This window comes from Acanthopagrus latus, chromosome 12 (assembly GCF_904848185.1).
Source record: "Acanthopagrus latus isolate v.2019 chromosome 12, fAcaLat1.1, whole genome shotgun sequence".
Lineage (NCBI taxonomy): Eukaryota > Metazoa > Chordata > Actinopteri > Spariformes > Sparidae > Acanthopagrus > Acanthopagrus latus.
Genome location: NC_051050.1, coordinates 2,030,490 through 2,050,741, shown reverse-complemented (window position 1 = coordinate 2,050,741; position 20,252 = coordinate 2,030,490). Strand labels below are relative to the sequence as shown.

At 40.6% G+C, this 20,252-nt stretch overlaps 1 protein-coding gene across 4 annotated transcripts; it reads right to left on the bottom strand.

The window, feature by feature from the left end:
* Positions 1 to 1,354: 1,354 nt before the first annotated feature.
* zmp:0000001301 (rab9 effector protein with kelch motifs) lies at positions 1,355 to 19,626 on the bottom strand. 4 transcript variants are annotated; one of them, XM_037117496.1, is made up of 20 exons: positions 19,512 to 19,626; positions 16,075 to 16,228; positions 14,888 to 14,957; positions 14,612 to 14,684; positions 14,422 to 14,464; positions 10,419 to 10,497; positions 10,005 to 10,093; positions 9,690 to 9,836; positions 9,438 to 9,489; positions 7,420 to 7,520; positions 6,978 to 7,063; positions 6,493 to 6,574; positions 6,310 to 6,395; positions 6,094 to 6,181; positions 4,824 to 4,872; positions 4,576 to 4,663; positions 3,847 to 3,947; positions 3,519 to 3,603; positions 1,863 to 1,967; positions 1,355 to 1,752 (listed from the first exon to the last, which is right to left on the bottom strand). In XM_037117496.1, the coding sequence occupies exons 3-20, from the start codon at positions 14,947 to 14,949 to the stop codon at positions 1,648 to 1,650; spliced, it is 1,521 nt and encodes a 506-aa protein (XP_036973391.1). In that variant the 5' UTR covers positions 14,950 to 14,957; positions 16,075 to 16,228; positions 19,512 to 19,626; the 3' UTR covers positions 1,355 to 1,647. The 4 variants fall into 4 exon arrangements, with proteins under 4 accessions (XP_036973391.1, XP_036973394.1, XP_036973390.1 ...); XM_037117499.1 differs by lacking the exon at positions 19,512 to 19,626 and adding an exon at positions 19,009 to 19,120 and having other exon boundaries at positions 3,824 to 3,947; XM_037117495.1 differs by lacking the exon at positions 19,512 to 19,626 and adding an exon at positions 19,009 to 19,120.
* Between the last annotated feature and the right edge of the window lie 626 nt (positions 19,627 to 20,252).

Below are 20,252 nucleotides of genomic sequence, written 5' to 3'. Positions count from 1 at the left end.
CACACCTCCTCCATGTCCAGATCCAGTGAAGTTGACGGTGGAACTTTGCAGCCCGATTCGATGGCGCTAACAAGGAGTTGTCATCGGCGATGTTGCCATTGGACCTGCTGTCCACAACATTCAGAAGTAGCTCCGGCACATATACGGGCTCCATCGGCTCTTGCAGCAGGGGGCGAAGCTCATCCAGCAGGTCGCCCAGCTTGCCCCTGCAGCTGTGGATTGCTCCAAGCTAGCGGTGAGCTCTGGCTGTTCTTGAGGCATTCCCGCCATTCTCAAGAGAGGGTTTCCCCCCGAAAGGTTAACCTGATGCACTAGCCTTCGCTGTAACAGCTTGAAGGAAAATCGAACACAGTGGATGCTCTTGCTAGGTGAGGTTAGAGCTGCCTGAGCGTACTGCACACAGTCTCCCATTGTGATATATTATTACCGCACTGACAGGCTTGCACCTGTGGTTTACTGCCCTCTGTAGTAGGCCGTCTGTATTTGTGGCGAAGCCATAATTAGCTACCTTCAGGTGCGCTAGCCAATAAGCCTCATTAGTTGAGTCGCGTAAACACCTGCGAGTCGCTGTATACTGTTAGCTTTATGCACGTACCTTAGTTGTGAAGCAGTGGTGTGGTAAAAGCACAGTATCGCTACTGTTTGGCTAGTGAATTTGGGAAAAATATTTCTATTTTCTTCTCTTTATTACGGGCAAACAGTGATGTCACTCCATATGGTTTGTGTAAACATTAGCCTTAGGGAGTATTGCTACTCTGTGGGCTAATGCTTAAAAGACTTGGGTATTGCTACCTAGCCTATCGGGAATATTGCTACTCTCCGTAGCTCTTTTGCTAGCAACAAGTATTTCTACTCTGACCGCTAGCCCGATGCAGTCAACTTGAAATGCTCCTAGCTGGCTAACTAAGTTTGAGCTGCTCTTCAGACCGAACAGTGAACAAAAAACAAGCGTTTGGTGACCAAGTTGTTTGCTCGTGTCTTGGAACAGTTAAGCCAGGCTCTGATGAAGTTGTTCCATTGTGGGCTTCGGCTTCTGTGAAGCGAGAAGAGGTTTTTGAATAATGAATGACAGCACGTCAGCCCCTTATATAGAGAAGGGCGGGTGGCCTTACGACATTCACACCATCAGGGCCAGCCCATGGGCTGGCATAATGTAATAAAGAGCTTCTGTTGAGGGCACACATGGGTGTTATTCATAGTGAGACACGAAACGAATGTTATTAAAGATAACCATCTGCCGTCTCTCATACTCACTTGCACCTCTTTCTACTGTAACACACTGGTCTACACCCTGGTTTACTAAAGAAACTTCTACTACTCAGAGGAGAGAGTACAGATAGACAACACCATTTATTCATGCACTAGTACACTTGATATTTTGTTTCCATAACATGACTCCTTTCAGACTAGTGGGAAGAAAAGGTCCCAAATACAGACAGTGGGGTTTGTTCATATATCAGTAAGGGCCAGATTTATATAACATTCAATTTATATAAAATGTAATGTAGTGCTATGTGTGGTGAGTTGCAAAGTATTTTTATTGAAGGAAAGTTAATAACATACAGAGAAGTCCCTCAGAGTACTCTCCTTTCCATCCAGAACAGTTTTATTTGTAATCTACCCACCACTTAAAGATCCCTATCCATCTCACATTCCTTTGAACTGCTGCATGATGGACAGAAGATGTTCACTGCGTTTCTGGATGCTGCTCTGCTCCTCCTTCAGCCTCTCCTGTTCCTGTAACACCTCCTCCTACGGAGAGACCCAGCAGACAGACAGATAGGTATGTGGCAGTACAGCAACCAGACAGAAAGTTAGAACAGCAAGAAATGGGACTTGTGTGTGTGAGTGTGATGACTGACTCTGAGTCTGCACAGCTCCCTCCTCTCACGGTCATTCTCCTCAGCTCTCATTCGGAGCCATGCCTCATTTTGAGAGCGATGTTTTTCCAGCATCTCCTGCAGCTCCTGTCAACAGATCATTATCTCTCTATAAAAGCAAGAAATCTCTGTCTGTGTCTGTGTGTCTGTCTGTGTGTGTGTGTGTGCCTCAAATATCTCTGCAGATCAGGATCAGACTGACCTGAAAGTTTCAACATGGCTGCTGCGTGGTTCAAGGGTGTGCAAAGTCGGATTAGTTTGGACTACAATGATACCATTAACAAATTATTTCAGAAATGCTTTACCAATTCCACTAGCATTGTAAACCGTAGTCACCATAGTCACGTGCGCACCAGAGCCAATCACTGCAGAGCTCACTTCCACAACATACCTTAAGAAACAAGCAGATTTATACCTGCAGTGGTGCGAGCTGGACCAGGATTTTGCCGTTCTGTGCATCTAAACTGACTGTTGTGGATTAATGAGACTAAACAAGTGGAATCGGAATCTGTGGATGTTCGTGTGTAGCTAGACCGGCAGGTCCAAAACCGGACTTAGGGTAAATAATGTCCGCCACGCTTTATTGCAAACATTGCTTTCACGTTTGCTTTGTGTCTGGTGCAGGAAGAAATGGTAAAAAAACAGGCTTTTGTCACGAAAGTGTCCAAGCAGCAAGTTTGGTTGTTGAGGAACAGGGGAAGTTGTGTGAGGGACGCCGGCGGTGATACAGACAGTGTCAGAGATGATGAGTTCTGAGAGTTGAGAGATTTGTGACATATAACGTGTTTGGAGTGTATAGGTAGTATGTTATATAGTGTTTAGTGCAGTGTGTTTAGTGTGTAGTGTAGTTGTTTTTTGTGTTGTGAGTCAAAACAAGGAGGAGACTGCTGAATGTGGAACAGGCAGGAATGAGCTGAGGAGCCCTGAGCCTGAGGCATTGCCTGCATTTAAATGTAAATAGTTACATATAACTTTGTAAATTTCAAAAACGTATGCACAAATTTAGCAAACAATTTAAATTAGCATTTTAACTTATAAAAATGGTTCGTTAAACATATTTGTGGTTTTCACAGTAAAAAATCTAACTTTTTCCTACTCTGATTTTATGTTATTTTGTGATATTAGGTCCATTGTGTTAATAAAGTAATGAAATAAAGTAATTTCAAATTGAAAGAATAACTGTACAGTCACATGTGAGGTTGTGCTGAAAATAATGACACCAAACAAGGCAAGGTAAATAATTTTTAAAGTGAAATATAATAGTATAATCAAAAGTAGTCAAAAACAGCCAATTATATCCCTGACGTCCCACCTTCAAACACAACCTCATTTGGCCATCCATGAAAAAGCTACTTAACCTCCCACTTTTCTATAGGAATACATGCTTCCTACAGGCAATGCACTAGTATAGATCAGAATCAAAATCTGGTTTATTGCAATTATTTTTGGTGCTTGACAGTAAACATAGCAAGAGAAATTAAGTAATGAGTGAATGAATTAAAGGATTCGACTAGTTTTAAAGTTAAACTAGAGAAGATCACGTCTGATTAGATTGGATTCGATTAAATTTGATTAAAGTAGATAGAATGGATGAAACTGAATTTTAGAATATTAGACTGGAACAAGGCGGTGATGAACCTGTTGCTGTCGTTGTCTGTGGACTTCATTAACTTCTTTCTCTTTCTGCACTGCAGCAGCAGTTTTAGACAACTCTGACTTCTCTCTGGAAAAAAGAAATTCAGCAGTGAAAATCCATATAAGTTGCTAGTTATGCAGATATGTAGAGAGTTCATCAAATAGTCAACCAGATGATCTCTTCAACTTGAGCCTTACTTTACTGATTAACATTAACATAAACAAATGGTGGATATGTTCTTGTGAGACATTCTTATTGCTTGTGTTGATATTTATGGTCTGAAATATGTGAAACATAGCACACAAACGTGAGCAAAGTTGATAGATGTACCGATCCAGTTTCTGGAACTCCTGATCCAACAAAGTAAAGGCTGTTTGGATCATTTTCATGGCCTGATCTCGAACTGCACTGAAGTCTCTGTGAACAAACACCTGTAGGATGGAAAATTAAGTAGAGTTATTATTAATGTGAGCGTACATCATAGTTCAACAAGTATATCAACTACCTGAATTACTACTACCATATCTATTACTCCCCACAGTACCCTACTACTGCCACAACTACTTTTGCTACTGTACAACTACTACTGCTACTGGTTCAACTACCTTCTGTGATTAATGTTGCTATTCCTACTACTCCTGCTACTGCTCCACCAACTTCGACAGCAACATGTGCCACTACTTCCACTTCTATCTGATAGTACTGCTGCTATGCTACTGCCAGAACTACAGCTACTGGCCTGTTGCTGCTATCACTGCACTACAACTGTCACTGCTACTTCTGTTATCCTCATTTCCCTCTATAGCTTCTACTCCTCCTCGTTCACAGCCTTTCTGGGGTACTGGCTGAATTTAGCTTTGGGGCCCTTCCACATGTGAATGAAATCAGTTGTCTACTCTCACAAAATTGTTCATATCAAAACTATACACAGAGGGTGTGCTTTCGAAACAGAAAAACTTAATGATTCACATCTTTTTGAAGATTTTCCATATCACTGAAGATATGTTGCCAGCTATATTATAAATACCAATTGTGATATATCCATCTTGTGTCCATCACCTGTGCATTAGTTGCTGTGTTCTTTGGCTGGCTGGATGGGACGTCACTCAACTCATAGCGGACATTGGGAACTTTTGTGGGTGTGAAGCTAAATATTCAAAACCAGAATGAAACCAAAGTGTTGAAACTGAGAAATGAAACTCAGCAGCACATGTCATGAGGCTCAAACCGCACACACACACACACACACACACTGTACACACACAGCAACGAAACAGAAACAACGGGTGTGTTGAGCAGCTGCTGACCTGTGGCTGACTCCCTGCAGACCAAACTCTGACAGGATCTCTTTCATCACTGTGGAGAAAAGGTCCTGTCCTTATCTTCCAACTACTACTTTTGTCATTTGCATGTGTAAAATAAATAATCTACACGTGTATTCTTGTCAAATAAAATGCCATTGCCAGATAATAATAACATTTTGTGATGCTTCCCTGTTCCCCAGAGGATTTAGTTTAACACCACACAGTCTAGCAGCTCCCTCATTACAAAATTTTACGTTACAACTCCACTGTCGGTTAGGCTGTAAGAATAACTAAATTATTGTGATGTTGTTTGATCTTTTCAACACATATTTGCCATAAGCATTAACAAATATTTAACTGTAGATGGATTTTATTTCCGTCTGGTTGCTGTTCTTTTGAAGCCCCACGCCAGTGTGTTCTGGTATTATTATGATCTTTTATATTATATATGAGTCCTTTCCTGACAATCTTTTAACAATTGACAATAACTTAATTTTCTTAAACTTGCCTGTAAGATTAGGGCATCTTGTAATTAGTGAGTGGTGAAAGACGGTTGGTGGCTGAGCTCAGAGGAAACACTTGTTAATCACTGGAGCAGACAGAAATTTTAGCAGCAAAGCTGTCTCGTTGACCTTTAATAAACTTTGCTCACTCTAAGAAGGCCTCCTTTCTCAGTGACTGCTATCGCTGTCACTGCTAATATCCATGCTGTTTGTATCCATGCTAATATCACTGCTATTGCTATCCATGCTAATGATGTTAATCATGCTGTAACGGCAGTCTGCTAGCCATGGTACAACATCTGACCAATAAACACAGCCCATGTTTTGTTTGAGAAAGAATGTTAACCATTAGACAGGAAGAAACACTGGCTGGAATGCCAGTGGAGTACTCAGTGCCCAATGATGGGACTGCATGATGGGAAATGTGGGCCATCTTCTACTCCAATCCTCTCAGGACTGTCTTATACATCACAGTATCTGGTGTCTTGTAAAGTCACTAACTAGTTTGTGAAATGTATTGCTTGAAAGTTGATAAAAACAAATTCATGCTAAGGATTTGTTGTGATAACCTCCATATTTTACAAGGTATCTGAAACAGATAGCCAAAAAAATCTATGAAAAATTCATGTTATATTACATTAAACATGTAAATTCAGTCTACATTCATACATTTTGTGGACATTTTCGTGTATTTTAAAAGATATAGGTCATAGCTATAAAAAAAAAAGCTAGAAATCTAATTAAAACAAAAATAAATTCAAGTAAATTACCTGGTTGTCTCTCTGAGGGGTTAATGAGTTTCATCACCTTCAGGTCATTAAACTCCTGCTCTTCATTCTTGCCTCCAAATACAAACAGCTGTCAACCAAATAAACACAGAGAAAGAGTTTATGTATAATAATAATAATAATAATAATAATAATAATAATAATAATAATAATAATAATAATAATAATAATAATAATAAGTTTGAATTTCACACTGACATGGCTGTGGAGGATGAAGGCAGTGTGTCCGTTACGTTGGCTGGGAGGAATCCCAACGTACAGAGGAACCTTCCACTTCATCTTAGCTGGAACGCCACGTTGTGTAAATATGAATCAACCCTGTGACTTTCTTAACAATAATTCATAGTTTAAATATCATCCAATGTGCTGCATCTCACTCACCAATACTGAGTTTATGGATTTCACTGGAAGACGTCACTGTGCCGTCCTGATTTTTACTTTTGCCGCCAAACAGGTAGATATCCTCCAAAGGATTTCAAAAACATTCAGTGTAATCACAACAAAGAATGATAAATGAATAAATAATAATAAATTAGTACTACTAATACATCATTTGTATTGCATTTATGTACTTGGGTGGATGTATACAGCTTGATGTCCCTCGCTTTTAAAGAGACGTAATCACATTTATGATAGTCAGTGTGCTGTAAGACAGCTGCTGCCTGAAGGCTTTTCTATTTTGAATCTGCAGCAGCAGGGTGCAGCCACAGCGCTGCATCGACAGTCACTACCCCTGACCATGACAGCCATTACCTCTACACTGAAAACTTCAGAGGTAAAGGTGGCAAGCACTCAATTACTTATTATAACAACAGTGTGTGTGTGTGTGTGTGTGTGTGTGTGTGCGTGTGAGTGATTGTGTGTACTTTATCATGGTGTGCAGTCAGCGTGTGCCCACTGCAGGCAGCAGGAGATTCTCCCTTCACTTCCCATTTCTGCCACACTAAGTTGTCTAAAAACAGGAGAAACAAAGAGGTCAGAAACTATTAATTAATCTGTAGTGATCACAAGTCTGAACTGTTTATCTTTATGGTATCTTTTTAAATGGAAGTCCAGGACTGACTACATTTAAATGTAAATCAGTTCATGTAAAATACTGAAAATTATATTTAATATTCATCTCTCTTTTTCAATGTAATTACTGTAACATTTTTGAAAAAGGCTAAATACCTGTGTCCCTCAAATTACGTTTATTAATTTGTGGTCTGCATTTATGTGGATGGCTGACCAAAGTTCAGTTGTAGTGTCGTACTTTACACAAATACAGAGGTTCAGAATATTTCAGAGACAATCAGAATCAGTGTATACCTGTGTTGAGAACATGGAGATCTTTACAGGGGTCTCCAGCTGCTTCATAACCTCCATACATGAACACCTGATCTCCAACAAGAGCAAAACTCTGATCACAGCTACACACACACACACACAGACACACACACACACACACACACACACACACACACACACACACACACACACTGTGTCACAGTACAAAAATTAGTGTTACACCATTGCTATCAGGATGAGGTATTATTCAAAACTCGTATTACAAAATGGGAAACAGAAGTAAAAAAGCAGTACTCATGTAAAAATTAGGGCTGTCAATATAACAGTTGATTTCGATAGCTTAATTATAGAAAAAATAATTTAAAAAAATAATCAATTGAGATTAATTGCACTTTGTGACACCCCTTGCCCAGCCACTGTTTAAACATGACGGAGGCTGATGACCAAATGCTGCTGAGCAGAGGCTTACTGAGTGGAAGAGTCCCACTCCAGCCAGGGTTTATAACTGTTAACATTCTTCCTCCAACCAAGAATGGGATGTGGTTATTTGTTGAATCAACGCCTTAACTAAAGTGTAACCTCTGCATAGGTGCTTGCCTTACATCACTGCACCTTCCCCAGAAATGTAACTGCATGTCACAGCACCACAAGCAATGTGATTAATATGCTTGAAAACCTTGCATGTTCTTGGCTTCTCCTCTGGTGCTTAGCAGCAGTGCTAGTAGTCGGTAAAAATGACGACATTATAACAGGTTCCAAGCAGCTAACGGTAGCCGAAGCTACACCGTTGAAATCCGCCCGCGATGCTAGTGGGGAATCAGCGATGCGGGCGGAGCTGAGGAAACTTTGACAGGAGAACAGTGACTCTTTTCGGGATTTGAAAACCTCTCTCCAACGAGCGGAGTCATCCATGAAGGAACTAAAACAACAAACTGAAAGGCTAGACAGAAGACTGACCGATGCAGAGAACAGAGTAGATCCAGAGAGATCCGTTATAGCTCGGTTTCTGGATTTTAATGTGAAACAAAAGGTGCTGCTGCAGGCTTGGACACAAAGAAATATTCAGTTTCGGGAGAATAGGGTCTACTGTTCGCTATTAGCATTGAACCCTCGGCAGAAATGATACGAGTCGGCCCTAGAATTCAGGGAGTATTAGTAGGTGGGGTGACTCATGATACCTTGCGATATGTGCATGATGTTATTCTGTTTATTACTGACCCCTTGAATTCAATTCCAGTGCTATTTAATTTGGTAATTTGGGAAAACAGGTTAATCAGGTTACAAAGTTAACGAAACAAAATCAGAGGCCATGATGCTAGTGGGCAAGTGGCCAACAGAATAGATAAAGACGTTACATTTAATTGGCCCAATAGGGGATTCAGATATGTAGGCATAATGATTACAACACAAACTCTTTAATGAGAATTATGGCAGATTAATCACACAATTAAAACCAGACTTGACTCAATGGGAGATTCTCTCTCTGTCCCTCCGTGGTAGAATCGAAACAGTTAGGATAAACATACTTCCTCGATAATCATACTTCTTTCAATTGCTGCCTATTTGGATACCAGCTTCCAACTTCAAATGTTGGATAGAAAGATTTCGGCTTTTATCTGGCAAAAGCGAAAGCCTAGATTTAGACAGAAGTTGCAATTAAGCCTAAAGGGAAAATGGTGTTCATAGTTTGCCTAGCCTGAAGTTATACTATCTATACTATAGTATACCTCCTCCTACATGTGTTTTGAATTGTATTTTCAATTAACTAAATACTAATTATCTAGTCCACAAAGTAATTATTTACTACATTTGTCAAGTTGGTGGAATACAGATGCTGTGTTTGTCTCTGAATGGTAGTGGAGTACAAGTAACAGAAAACAGAAACGCTTAACTAAAGTAAAAGTACCTTGTAATTGTACTTCACTACATTACTTGAGTTAATGTACTAAGGTCCAACACTGCGAGCAGAGATATAAGAACCCCCTCTACATTTTAATACGACTATACTGTAACCAATTTACAAACTTTAAAAGTCTTACAGGGCAGGAGGCAGCAATCCACTAGTTTTTACTGGAGTCCAGGTAAGAGACACTGAGAAAGAGAGTCAGGGGAAAACACAATTTAAATCACATACACAAATATATTAGTCTTTAAATTGCTTTTCATGAAAACAAGAAAGAAAACAATTCAGTTTAAAAACTGATGGATGGATTTGGAAAATGATCTGCTAGTATGAAGAAGTCGATGGGGTAAAAACATCCAGAACTATTGTCCTTTAATCATGTATGAACCTGTGTTGAAGACCATGAGATCGTTGGTTGGATTTCCTCCCAGAATGCCTCCATACACGTAGATGTTGTCTCCCACAGCAACAGCACTGTGTCTCAGGCTCCTGAGGGCCACACCCCTGACTGCTAAGCACTCCCAAGTCAGAGACACTGTGAGACAGTGGAAATGGCATCGCAGTGCTGTTTGGCTTTGTTGTTTACTTCCTCAATGCAAACAGCAACGAAAAAGCTTAGGCACAAACAAAGCTGATGGGCTCCTCCTTTTACTCAACCTACTGTAACACCCTCACCTGTTATGGTTTGATAATATACACTTACCTATATCGAATCTGTAGACTCCTGGGAGACACACAGCGGCATCGGGGCTGGACACTCCTCCAAACAGATACAACTTCCCTTTCACGACACTTCAGGAGAAACAAGATTATGCCCTTTCTTAACATACTGCCACTGCTTGTACTACAGATCCCACTGAGAAGCATCTCCACATAGCCATCAGCTCACTGAGGCAGTCGCTCAATGCCTCTTGCTTAACACAAGATCTCTTACAATCTAACTGTATGCTGTCCATTTAGCATGTGAGCTAGCTAACACAAGCTGATTGCAAATTATCTTCAGACTGGAAACAGCAAATGCACATTGCTGACATTAACCTTTCAGTGCTTTTATTTTTTTAGTGTTATTTCACGATAATCCACCCCAAATAACAACCAAGTCAATTTTGCTGCTCACCAAAGAACGTGCCCTTCTCTAGCTGAGGGCACTTCTCCATTCTGTGGAATCTCCTCCCATGTCATGTCATCAGGAGACACTACAAACAACAACAACAAAAATCTCTGGTTACTCTGTGGCATTTTCTTTCCTGTGATGAAGTGCCTTCTAAGGTATTAAATGTTTACGTCTACTTTTTTTTTTTTTTTGGGCCTTTTTACGGCTTTATTTGGTAGTTCAGCTGAAGAGGTGACAGGACACAGGATGAGAGAAAGGGGGAGTGACACGCAGCGACCCAAGCCGGGAGTCGAACCAGGTCTTCTGCAGTGGGGACGAAGCCTCTGTGCATGGGACGCCCGCTCTACCCAGTGAGCTAAAGGGCAAGCTAACGTTTTCACAGGTTTTGCTTTAGGTTGACAGGGACATTATGCTTCATCACACTGAAGACTGAGACTGAGACTCATCTGTTCACTAATCCATCTTTATGGATTACAAACTATTCAAACCCTAACTTTACAACATGTAGATTGATCAATTCATAGAAAATGTGTAAGTAACTGCATAGTAATGTGCTTAGTTGTGGTGTGAAGGTGAATGCGGTGCTGGCTACTATAAGCTTAATGACAACTGAGTTTTCTTCAAGATTTTTTGGAGTTATGGCGGCGACAGTAAATACGAGGAGGGAGATAAATGACTGCACTGAGCAAATGTCACAGGCGGGGCTGCGGATATCAAATGCTGAGGACAACGTAGCTGGTCTGCAGGCCAGAGTCCACATGCTGGAGTCAAAAAATAAGACTTTAGAGGACAAGCTCTTGGATTTGGAAACCAGATCCAGTTTAAATAAATTAAGACTGGTGGGTCTGGAATCTAACCAGCGAGGGACCCAAGAGTGCCACCGGGAACACTAATAATGGAGTTTCTCAACTATGGCAGCTGCAAAGGCTTATAGGACATCCATTTTACTCTGACTGACTAAGGCAATACACCAGCTGAGGAAGAACTTCGACCCAATCCATCAGGAGCATTTTACATTAGGGTTTTTGTTTTTATCAAGGGTGGCGAAGCCAAGAGTGTCTCCGAGCCTATGTAAGCCACCAGGAAGCAGAATGGAAAACTCACTTGGGAGCCAGTTGAAAAGCTTTGCCAGACAGCCATGGGCAGAGCAGAGTCCAGAGAGGCAGCAGTAACAATCAGAGTGGGAGAAAGAAGGCAAGTGATCAGAAGGCAAATCCTCCTCTCCACTCTGGCTTAATTCTGCATCACTGACTCTGCTCTAATGTGGTTCACATCATACCTGACAAATAGTATCTATCAGGTCGTATGGAATGGCTCCTTGTCCAAACCCTGCTCTCTGGAAAATAGTGTCCCTCCACACTCAGTCCACTTCTGTTTTTACTACACTCTAGATCACTAAGCTCTGCAATCACATCGCATTGATTCTCTTACCAATGTTATGCAGATGACACCCATATGTTCCTCTCTTTTCCCCCCATCCTTCAACACCCATATTGCAACTTGCACACATCTCTTTTCGCACCACCACAAGCCTTCATAAAACGTCACAGTATCACTCTCACTGACTGCGAGGACAGACTATCCTGCACTCTGAACACCAGTGCTGTGGCTTTGCCCTCCCCATCTCCCACCTCGACTACTGCAATTCACTCTTGGCTGGACTCCGAGCCTCTGTGAGTAAACTGTTGCAGTGTATCCAGAATGCTGCCATGCGCCTTGTTTTCAATCCACCATCCAGGGCCATGCCTCTTATGGCTGTTGAGCTGTTTGCCTTTCTTTCTTTTTGTATTGAAAAGAAAGAAAGGCAACTCTGCTCTCTAATCTCAATTAGAGTTTAGATCGGGCCCAAAAAATACAGCCCGACCCGACCCGAGCCGATGCACGTTGTGTCCGAGCCCGGCCTGGCCCGACACATTAACTGTAATTATGAGCCCAAGCTCGATTTAAACCCGACATTTTTTTAAATATGTGGGCTGTTAAAACTGATGTTCTCAACTACAATTCTGAGTTGTTTGAACTACAGAAATCTGTTTTGAATTATATGTTGTCACTGCCCACGACGTGTTTAAAATGGCTCCATACCTCCAAACTTGCTCAAAGTTAATTCTTCTTTTTATTTTTTTCTTTACATCTTCAAGCTCCATGTTGCACTTAAGCTACACAACCAGTGATGCTGGTAACGCGTTTCTCTAATCTGACCACTTTTTTCAGTAATGAGTAATCTAACGCGTTAATATTTCCAAACCAGTGATCAGATTAAAGCAGTGACGGACTGGTAATCTGGAATTTGGGCAGATGCCAGAGGGGCCGCCTGCCGTCGTGGGCCGTATGGGCTGGCCGACCAATCAGAAAGCGGCACACTTTGAAGCATCAGTAAAGTTGCGCTAATTGAAAACCACAATTTCCCAATTCCTTCACATTCGCAGTTATGGCAATCTAATCTTTATATACCAAATACCAGTCTCTCTATCACAGTCATGGTTACCTTTTACAGTCACGAACTTTTATATCAGTCTGCATTGTTTTGTAGCGAAATTTCTTATTCAGATGTTCAAAAACGTGCATGATTTGAATTAAAACAAATATACCTGCATTTTTTTAGTTTGATTATTTGTTTGCAAAAGTTAAAATGGGCTGGGATTTTCGAGACTGAATCGAGTAGACTGTCCACGTGGTTGTTGAAAGTTGGAAGTTGGAAGTTGACTGAGATTAAGCTAGCAAAAAAATGAATGGCGGCATCAAGCGACACAAGGGGGAGCGGAGAGAAGAGAGAGAAATTCAGAGAGCACTGCTGGCTGACGGTGAAAAATGCTGCAAAGTGACTGATCCGTTTTTAAAATCAAGTGCAGCTTCAGCTAGCACTAGCGCTAATACTGCTAGCACTAATGTTAGCGACACAGTCGAGCCAGCACACCAGGGAGAAAGACAGGACAGTGAGGAATATGAGCAAGAGGAGGATGAAGAGGGAGACATGGATAACTGCGTGACGGTAATATACATATTTGATATGTTTTCTGAGGCTTATTGCCAGTGAGTCAGGAAGAGTAGAAAGCAGGATAAACAGTCCCACCTTTGTTTTCACAGGATCAGTAAATACCTTTAACTGATGGCGAACTGCCTCTTGGGATTGAACATTTGAAGGTTTGTGTGATGTTGGGGTTTTGGAACAATTCAAAAATGCTGTTCCTAACCATACTGCCATATATGTAACTGAGCAACAGGTGGCAACAATTGGTGAGGCTGCATTAGCCAATCAGTGGCTGGGGTAGTGCATGTGCACTGTGTACTTTGGACAACAGTGTCTGCTAAATGCTTTAAATTGAAATGTGAGTTTACAGGGGATCAGGCAGGCAGGGTTGGCAACAAGGAATCAGTCCATGTGGAGACACTGGAGAGTGTCGTATGGTGTGTCTGTGAGGCTGGAGTATATATACCAGGCTGACAGGTAATGAGACACGGCTGTGTGATCAGGTGAGGAGAGTTGGCTGGTAAGTGAGAGAGGCAGGTGACAGGGCAGGCAGAATAAAGCAAGCAATCAGTAACTGTGACAGTTCACAGCTTAATATTAGCTCTAAGATTATCTTGTGGAAAAACATGTGTACGTTACATTAACTTGCGTTCTCATGTTTGATGCTGAGCTTATTTTCAGTGCTAATCCAAAAATATTTTCAAAAGTTTTCTAGGCTTTTTGTTGAGGTTATCGGGGCAATGCTAATGTCCAGGTTAGCCAACAAAAATACATCATTGCTACCACTGTATTTGCTGGTAATCTTTCTCCTCACTGCCTGTTGCTGACACATTGCTACATTTCTTGGTGCGTCATCACCCCCTACTGTACAGCATGCAGCTGTTAGCAGACAGTCCATCCTGCAAACTAACACCACAACCAAACTGGTCTTTCTGTCAAGGTTAAAAACGCAATGTTTCCTTAAATATAATAATTAAAAAAAAATAAAAAAAATCTTCAACACACAAGATAATGTATACCTTCATCTTTGAATTGTACCTGTTAGCATGTAGAAGTCGTTGAAGTAAACAGGGCTGTCCTCCTAAATACATAAAAAGAAAATCAGCAGATCAGTACCATCCTGAGCCCATTTTTCAGCCACGTGTTTTTAATGTTTGTGAATGTGAAGAAGGCTCCTGTTTGTCAAATCCAAATTAAAAGAATGTTTTAGTGCATGTTTTAGAGTTACCTCTTGGTTGATGCTGGAGGCTCCGCCAAACACAAAGGCTACGTTTGCTGCCATAGCTAAGGCGTGGCCATGTCTGTTAAAGATGATGGGGGCAATAAGAGAGTCGAACCATCAGCTACCACACTTTTTTCTCTGTCTTAACAGCACTCAACGTCTTAAAGCTTTGAATGAGTTTAAGTCATCACATGGTTCAAAACGATGATGCAGAGAGAATGAATCGTCAGCGCAGTCTGAGACTGTCAGATGCAAATGCGGCACAAAAACAAAGTGACAAACCTTGGACACGGGGCTTCTCCTCTCGTCTCTTTTTCCAGCCACTGACCGCTTGCTAATGCCATCTTCGCATCTGCACACACACACACACACACATGCACACACAGGAATCTGAGTCATGTAGGAGTCATATCAAATGGTTTGATTTGGTAAGGATAAGGCTGCTACTGTATATGGCATTGAGATAGCAACACAAATTCATAATCCCTGATCTGTGAGGCAAAGAAGTGCAAACATTGTTTAAACCAGGAAGCTAGCAGGGGGGAACAAAGGACTGTAGTTCTGGTCTGTCGATCCCCATAAGAGCCCATGTTAAAAGGTCCAACTTTACAGCAAAAACAAACATGTTCAGAGCCTGGTACAAAAAACAGTCTAGCTAATTTCCCCCACTAATGACAGCTCTCCAAGGATTCATTTTTATATTTAACTCAAATTTAAATTATGTTAAGGCTTAAATGTAGCTATCAATTATTCAAGGTGTGGACACTTTGAGTGACAGCTAGCTGTGAGCTGCTTGCTGGGCATCACCTCCAGTAAGGGCCGCATCACATTTTTTGGGGGCTTGACAACAGTGCTGACGGTGCACTCCAGAGCACTGGGGTGAAGCAACACAAAAAAATGCTGCATGGTGGTTTTGACAGCTGTTAGCGCTATGGTAACAGACGGCTGACTACATAAGCTTCCAATGCATAGGGTGAAAAAAGCACAAAACTCACCAGCAATATTCAGTGTACGACTGCAATCAATGAACTTTTTTTTGTTTCTGAGAGCTTCTGTTTGATACAGCTCAGGATAAACAGACACATCCAGGTCAAGCTTCTCCTTGATCTTCTGGATTATCGGGGCCTGAATGACAGCAGTGGTGATGGCACCGGTGTCTTTATGAAAAACAGGGAGATTTTCAGCTTGAAACCCTCGGATTGGCTGCAGTTTATTGGACTAACAGTCCAGCCCTAGTTGTAATCAAATTTGTCTGACTCTGACCTTTTTCACACCTATGGTAATTCTTATGAAGTGGGTGCTGATGCAACTCAATAATTACATATATCAACCCTCAAATTGTGATGCCATTTCACCAAGTTGCACTACAGTAACATGATTCATGCAATGCTCATATCCAGATGAAATAATTCTAAAAACGTTTGTCTATAACGTGAGTTTATAAACCGCATCAGCAGGATGAAACCTACCTGCAGCAATTTGACTCTTTCAGGACGTTGATTTCTGGGTTTTCTATTGTTGTTTTATTGAAGCTGCTGTAAGCCACGGGTGAGTCATCTCACAGTCCCACAGATGTCCTTTGTGTCAGGTAAGTTACACTTTCCTCTGAAAGAACACTGTCACCTAGCAACATGTCCAAACACAATGACGTCTGGTCAGCATTTAATAGGGCAGTGTGAGAACAGGGAGAGAAAATAGTAGAACAAGACGTACTTAGGTCTGTACAGTGAAATTATTATTATCTTTTTTGCTGTTGTTATCTATTTATTTTTTTTACATATGTCAGGGAAATTCAGAAAATACATATCAGAGATGATTGCAATAAAAAGGATAAAAGAATTGAACTACACAGTGCAGACAAATGTGGTGGAGTTAACAATAGACGCTAAGCTTCAGAGATTTAGGATGCTGATGATACATTATGCTTGAGATAGAATATACTGAAGGAGGTAGAACTATGTGTTGAGTGAATGTACTTATTTGCATTCCACAGTGATTATTTGATAGACTTCTAAAGTCAGGAGAGGTGTAACATATTTGTTCATAGGACTGACAGGGTTTGTGAGTGTTTTTTTCCAGTCAAGTGAGTAAACATATGCACACCTCACCACAATAATTACAGTTGGGTTTGGGATAATAGTAAAATACATTCCTTCGGGGAACACCTACATAAATTACTAGTCGGTTGTGCTCTGCTAATTATGAGGGGCCGGTCTAAGCCAAAAATGCCAGGGCCGATTTTTGCCCCAGTCCAGCCCTGGCCATCGCGGTCAATAAAAATTATTTATAATCTACTTTTTTGGTTAAGTTATGACAGCCCGGCCCAAAAGTGTGCATTGGCCCACCGGGCATTGCCTGGTATGCCAGATGGCCGGTCCATACCTGCTTTCTAATGTACAATGGTTAATGTCAAGAGTTAAATATGGTAATTTTTTTCTATTGTGTCTGAATTGTGCCATGTTTTTAATTTAATATAAAACTGATATAATTTGTATACTTCCTATATCTATCAATATGATGTTATTGTGAACATCACAATAAATCTGTGGGTTAGTCAGTTTTGTGAGCTTGGTAATTTACAGGACAGACATTCATGCAACTGTCTGGTGTGTTGTCTTTACGTTGCGTTTCCATTTCCATTTGCCATATTAATGAAATAAAATGTATAGATATCTTTCCATGTGTTTATTCCTTTCGTCACAGCTCCGGGAAAATCATCAGTAGCCATGGCAAGTGCTCCATTACAACTAAACAACAAGATAACCCACAATGCCTTTCTACACGCAAAAATAAAAGTGATGTTGTATGTATGACTTAAAAAGTAGGTGGATAAAATAAATTGGTCATAAATAATATAATATGGGAGGATATTGTTCTAACAAATTAGATAATACAACTTGAACTATAAGATGACAAAACATAATTTAACACCCCAACTTCTTTTCATCTTCCAAAGCCATATACATGTTCATACAAGTTTAACTTTGAGCCTTTTGGATTGAACCAATCTAATCTTTCTTACAGTTTTGTCAATATTGTCTGCATCCATGTTTTCTGATGGGTACCATCTTGTTGTCACTTTCCATTTTTAGCTCACACGGGGTAGATCTGACATTCCAAACTTTTAAAGCATTTTTAGGATGTACCTTTCCTGACTCATTTCCTTTCCCTTTTGTTCAAACTCAATGCCAAGGAAGAATGATATTCTCCCCAGATCGTCATTTTTAATTGGGATTTGAACCTGTTGAGCAGATCATCATTGCTAGCTGCAATGATAAAATCATCCACCCAGATTAATATGATAATACTTTCATTTCCTAAATGCTTTCTATACCCACAGTGGTCAGACAGATTTCTCACAAAGCTGTTTTCTTCTAGATGCTCATTCAGAAGTTTGTATCAGATTCTTCCTGATTGTTTTAGTCTGTTACTGGATTAATTTAGTTTGTACACTAGCTTCTCACTTGTGTCTGAAGTCTTTTCAAAGCCCTCTGGTTGTTCCAAGAAAATCTCTTCCTCTACTGGGGCATGCAAGTATGCCAAGTACATCCATCTGATGAACAGTTATGTCGTTTGCCTGTCATGAACTGCTACCTGCATCAATGCTCGAATTGAACTGAGGTTTGCTGTTGTAGCAAATGTCTCATGGTAGTCTATGCCTTTTTTTGGGTTGTACCCCTTTGCAATGTATCTTGCCTTACAAATAGTTCCCCTTTTCAGCACTTTCTTTATGGTATAGACCAAGTTACCCCCCACTGTATTCCTACCCTTGAGGAGAGAGGTCAGTTCCCATCCCGTTCACATTCCCATCCTGGCCCCTCCGGTTACCTCAGTGCTTCTCTGTAGTTTTGGGGAATCCCAACAACTACCCTCTAACAATAATCAGCACTTGCATGGGTCACATCTTTATCTTCCATGTATCTTATATAGTCCTCTCAGTATTTTGGAGGTTTTCTTTCTCTCTTTTGGTGGTGGTTTTGACTGTGACAAGGTTCAGGAACTGCACTGTTCTTGTTTTTAGTTTACGTTCTACGTACTACGTTCCCTATTGTCTCATCATGTTGTGACTCATCTGTATGGTCTGTGGTCAGCTTTTCCTCCTTTTAACCTTTACCACTATACCTAACCCATTTTTTTGGGAAATGAGGCTTTCAATAAAAAAAACTTGCTGTATTCCTACTCCCAGCTGTTTCAGCACTACATTATTCTTATTCTTATTCTTATTCTTATTATTATTATATGTTCAATCTTGTGCATGCAAAAAGTGCATGTTTAGTGTAAAGACACCTGCCTCCTCTGTGACCTCAAGAGGATAAAGAAAAGCAAGAAAGAAGACATCATGTCATAATGCTACTATCAGTGTAGCTACTGAGAAAGGATCACGATCAAGAAACTGAGATTACCAGCTGATAGAACAGAAACGTGCCGCTGGTATTTGCAGGTCTGTGTCAGATGATTGATGATGATCGGCATGTCACGTTTTCCCACTGTCACCACTCGCTCTGATTTTTATTCACACACACACACACACACACACACACACACACACACACACACACACACACACACACACACACACACACACACACACACACACACACACACTAAAACCACCGCTCCTGAAACGTGATCTCCCCGTGTCATCACATCTGCCTGTCACCATCAGTACAACCGGAAAACAAGCTTTATTTTCAAAATAAAGTCCACGTGTCGAACAAATTAGGAAAACAAATGTAAATAAATGTAAATGACATTTTATCTCGTACACAAAATGAGGTCTCACTAAAGACAGAAAAAAAAATCTGTGTGAAAAAATCTTCATAGTTATAGCTGTTTTCCTATAAAAATCTTTTATTATGAAGGTGCAGTGTTATTTCTTGTACGGTAATAGTTCAACTCGACAGACCTGGCTGGGGGACGCTGTGACAGGATGAGGGTAAGCGTATGAAACAATAACAGTAGTCTGATCTTTTCCTAGAAATGATCCGGATCAATCAGATCCAGGGCCCGGTCCTGCGCTTTAAAAACCTGCTATGGAAGCAACTGGACCGCTTGACTGCCGCAAGTTCTGTCGATGAGACAGGAAGTAGAGCGACTCTGCTTTCAAAATAAATGTCTATTACGGTATTAGCTATAACTGTAGGACGAGGATAAGGTAATTTTAGGTAAGTATATAAATTGCTGGTTTATATGCCACGAGTGAGAAAAACAAAAACAAAACAAAACAAAACAAAACAAAACAAAACAAACAAACAAAAAAACAAAAAAACACTGCAGAAACACTTCTCGTTTGGTAATCCAAGTAACTTGGTCGAATGGGAAAAACTGTCTCCAATCAGTGAACATGGCAAACATACAAATATTTGCTCCTTTGAAGCACTTTTTGTTTGCACTTTAAGGGAATTGTTTATAGATATGCTATATTAATGGGTTAATTTATTTGAATGCAAATATAAGGTTAAGTTAAAATGGACCTTGTTTTTGTAATATTCCTGAAGATCTTCAACTTTTCACTGTTTTACTCCTTACAAGCCCCTTGATGCGTTGAGAAAATCCTTAAAAAGTATTTTAATAAAATTTTAATTGTCTGTCATTCTGAACTCGTGCCTGCACAGTGGATGTGCCTTTTATATCTGAGTATTTCTAC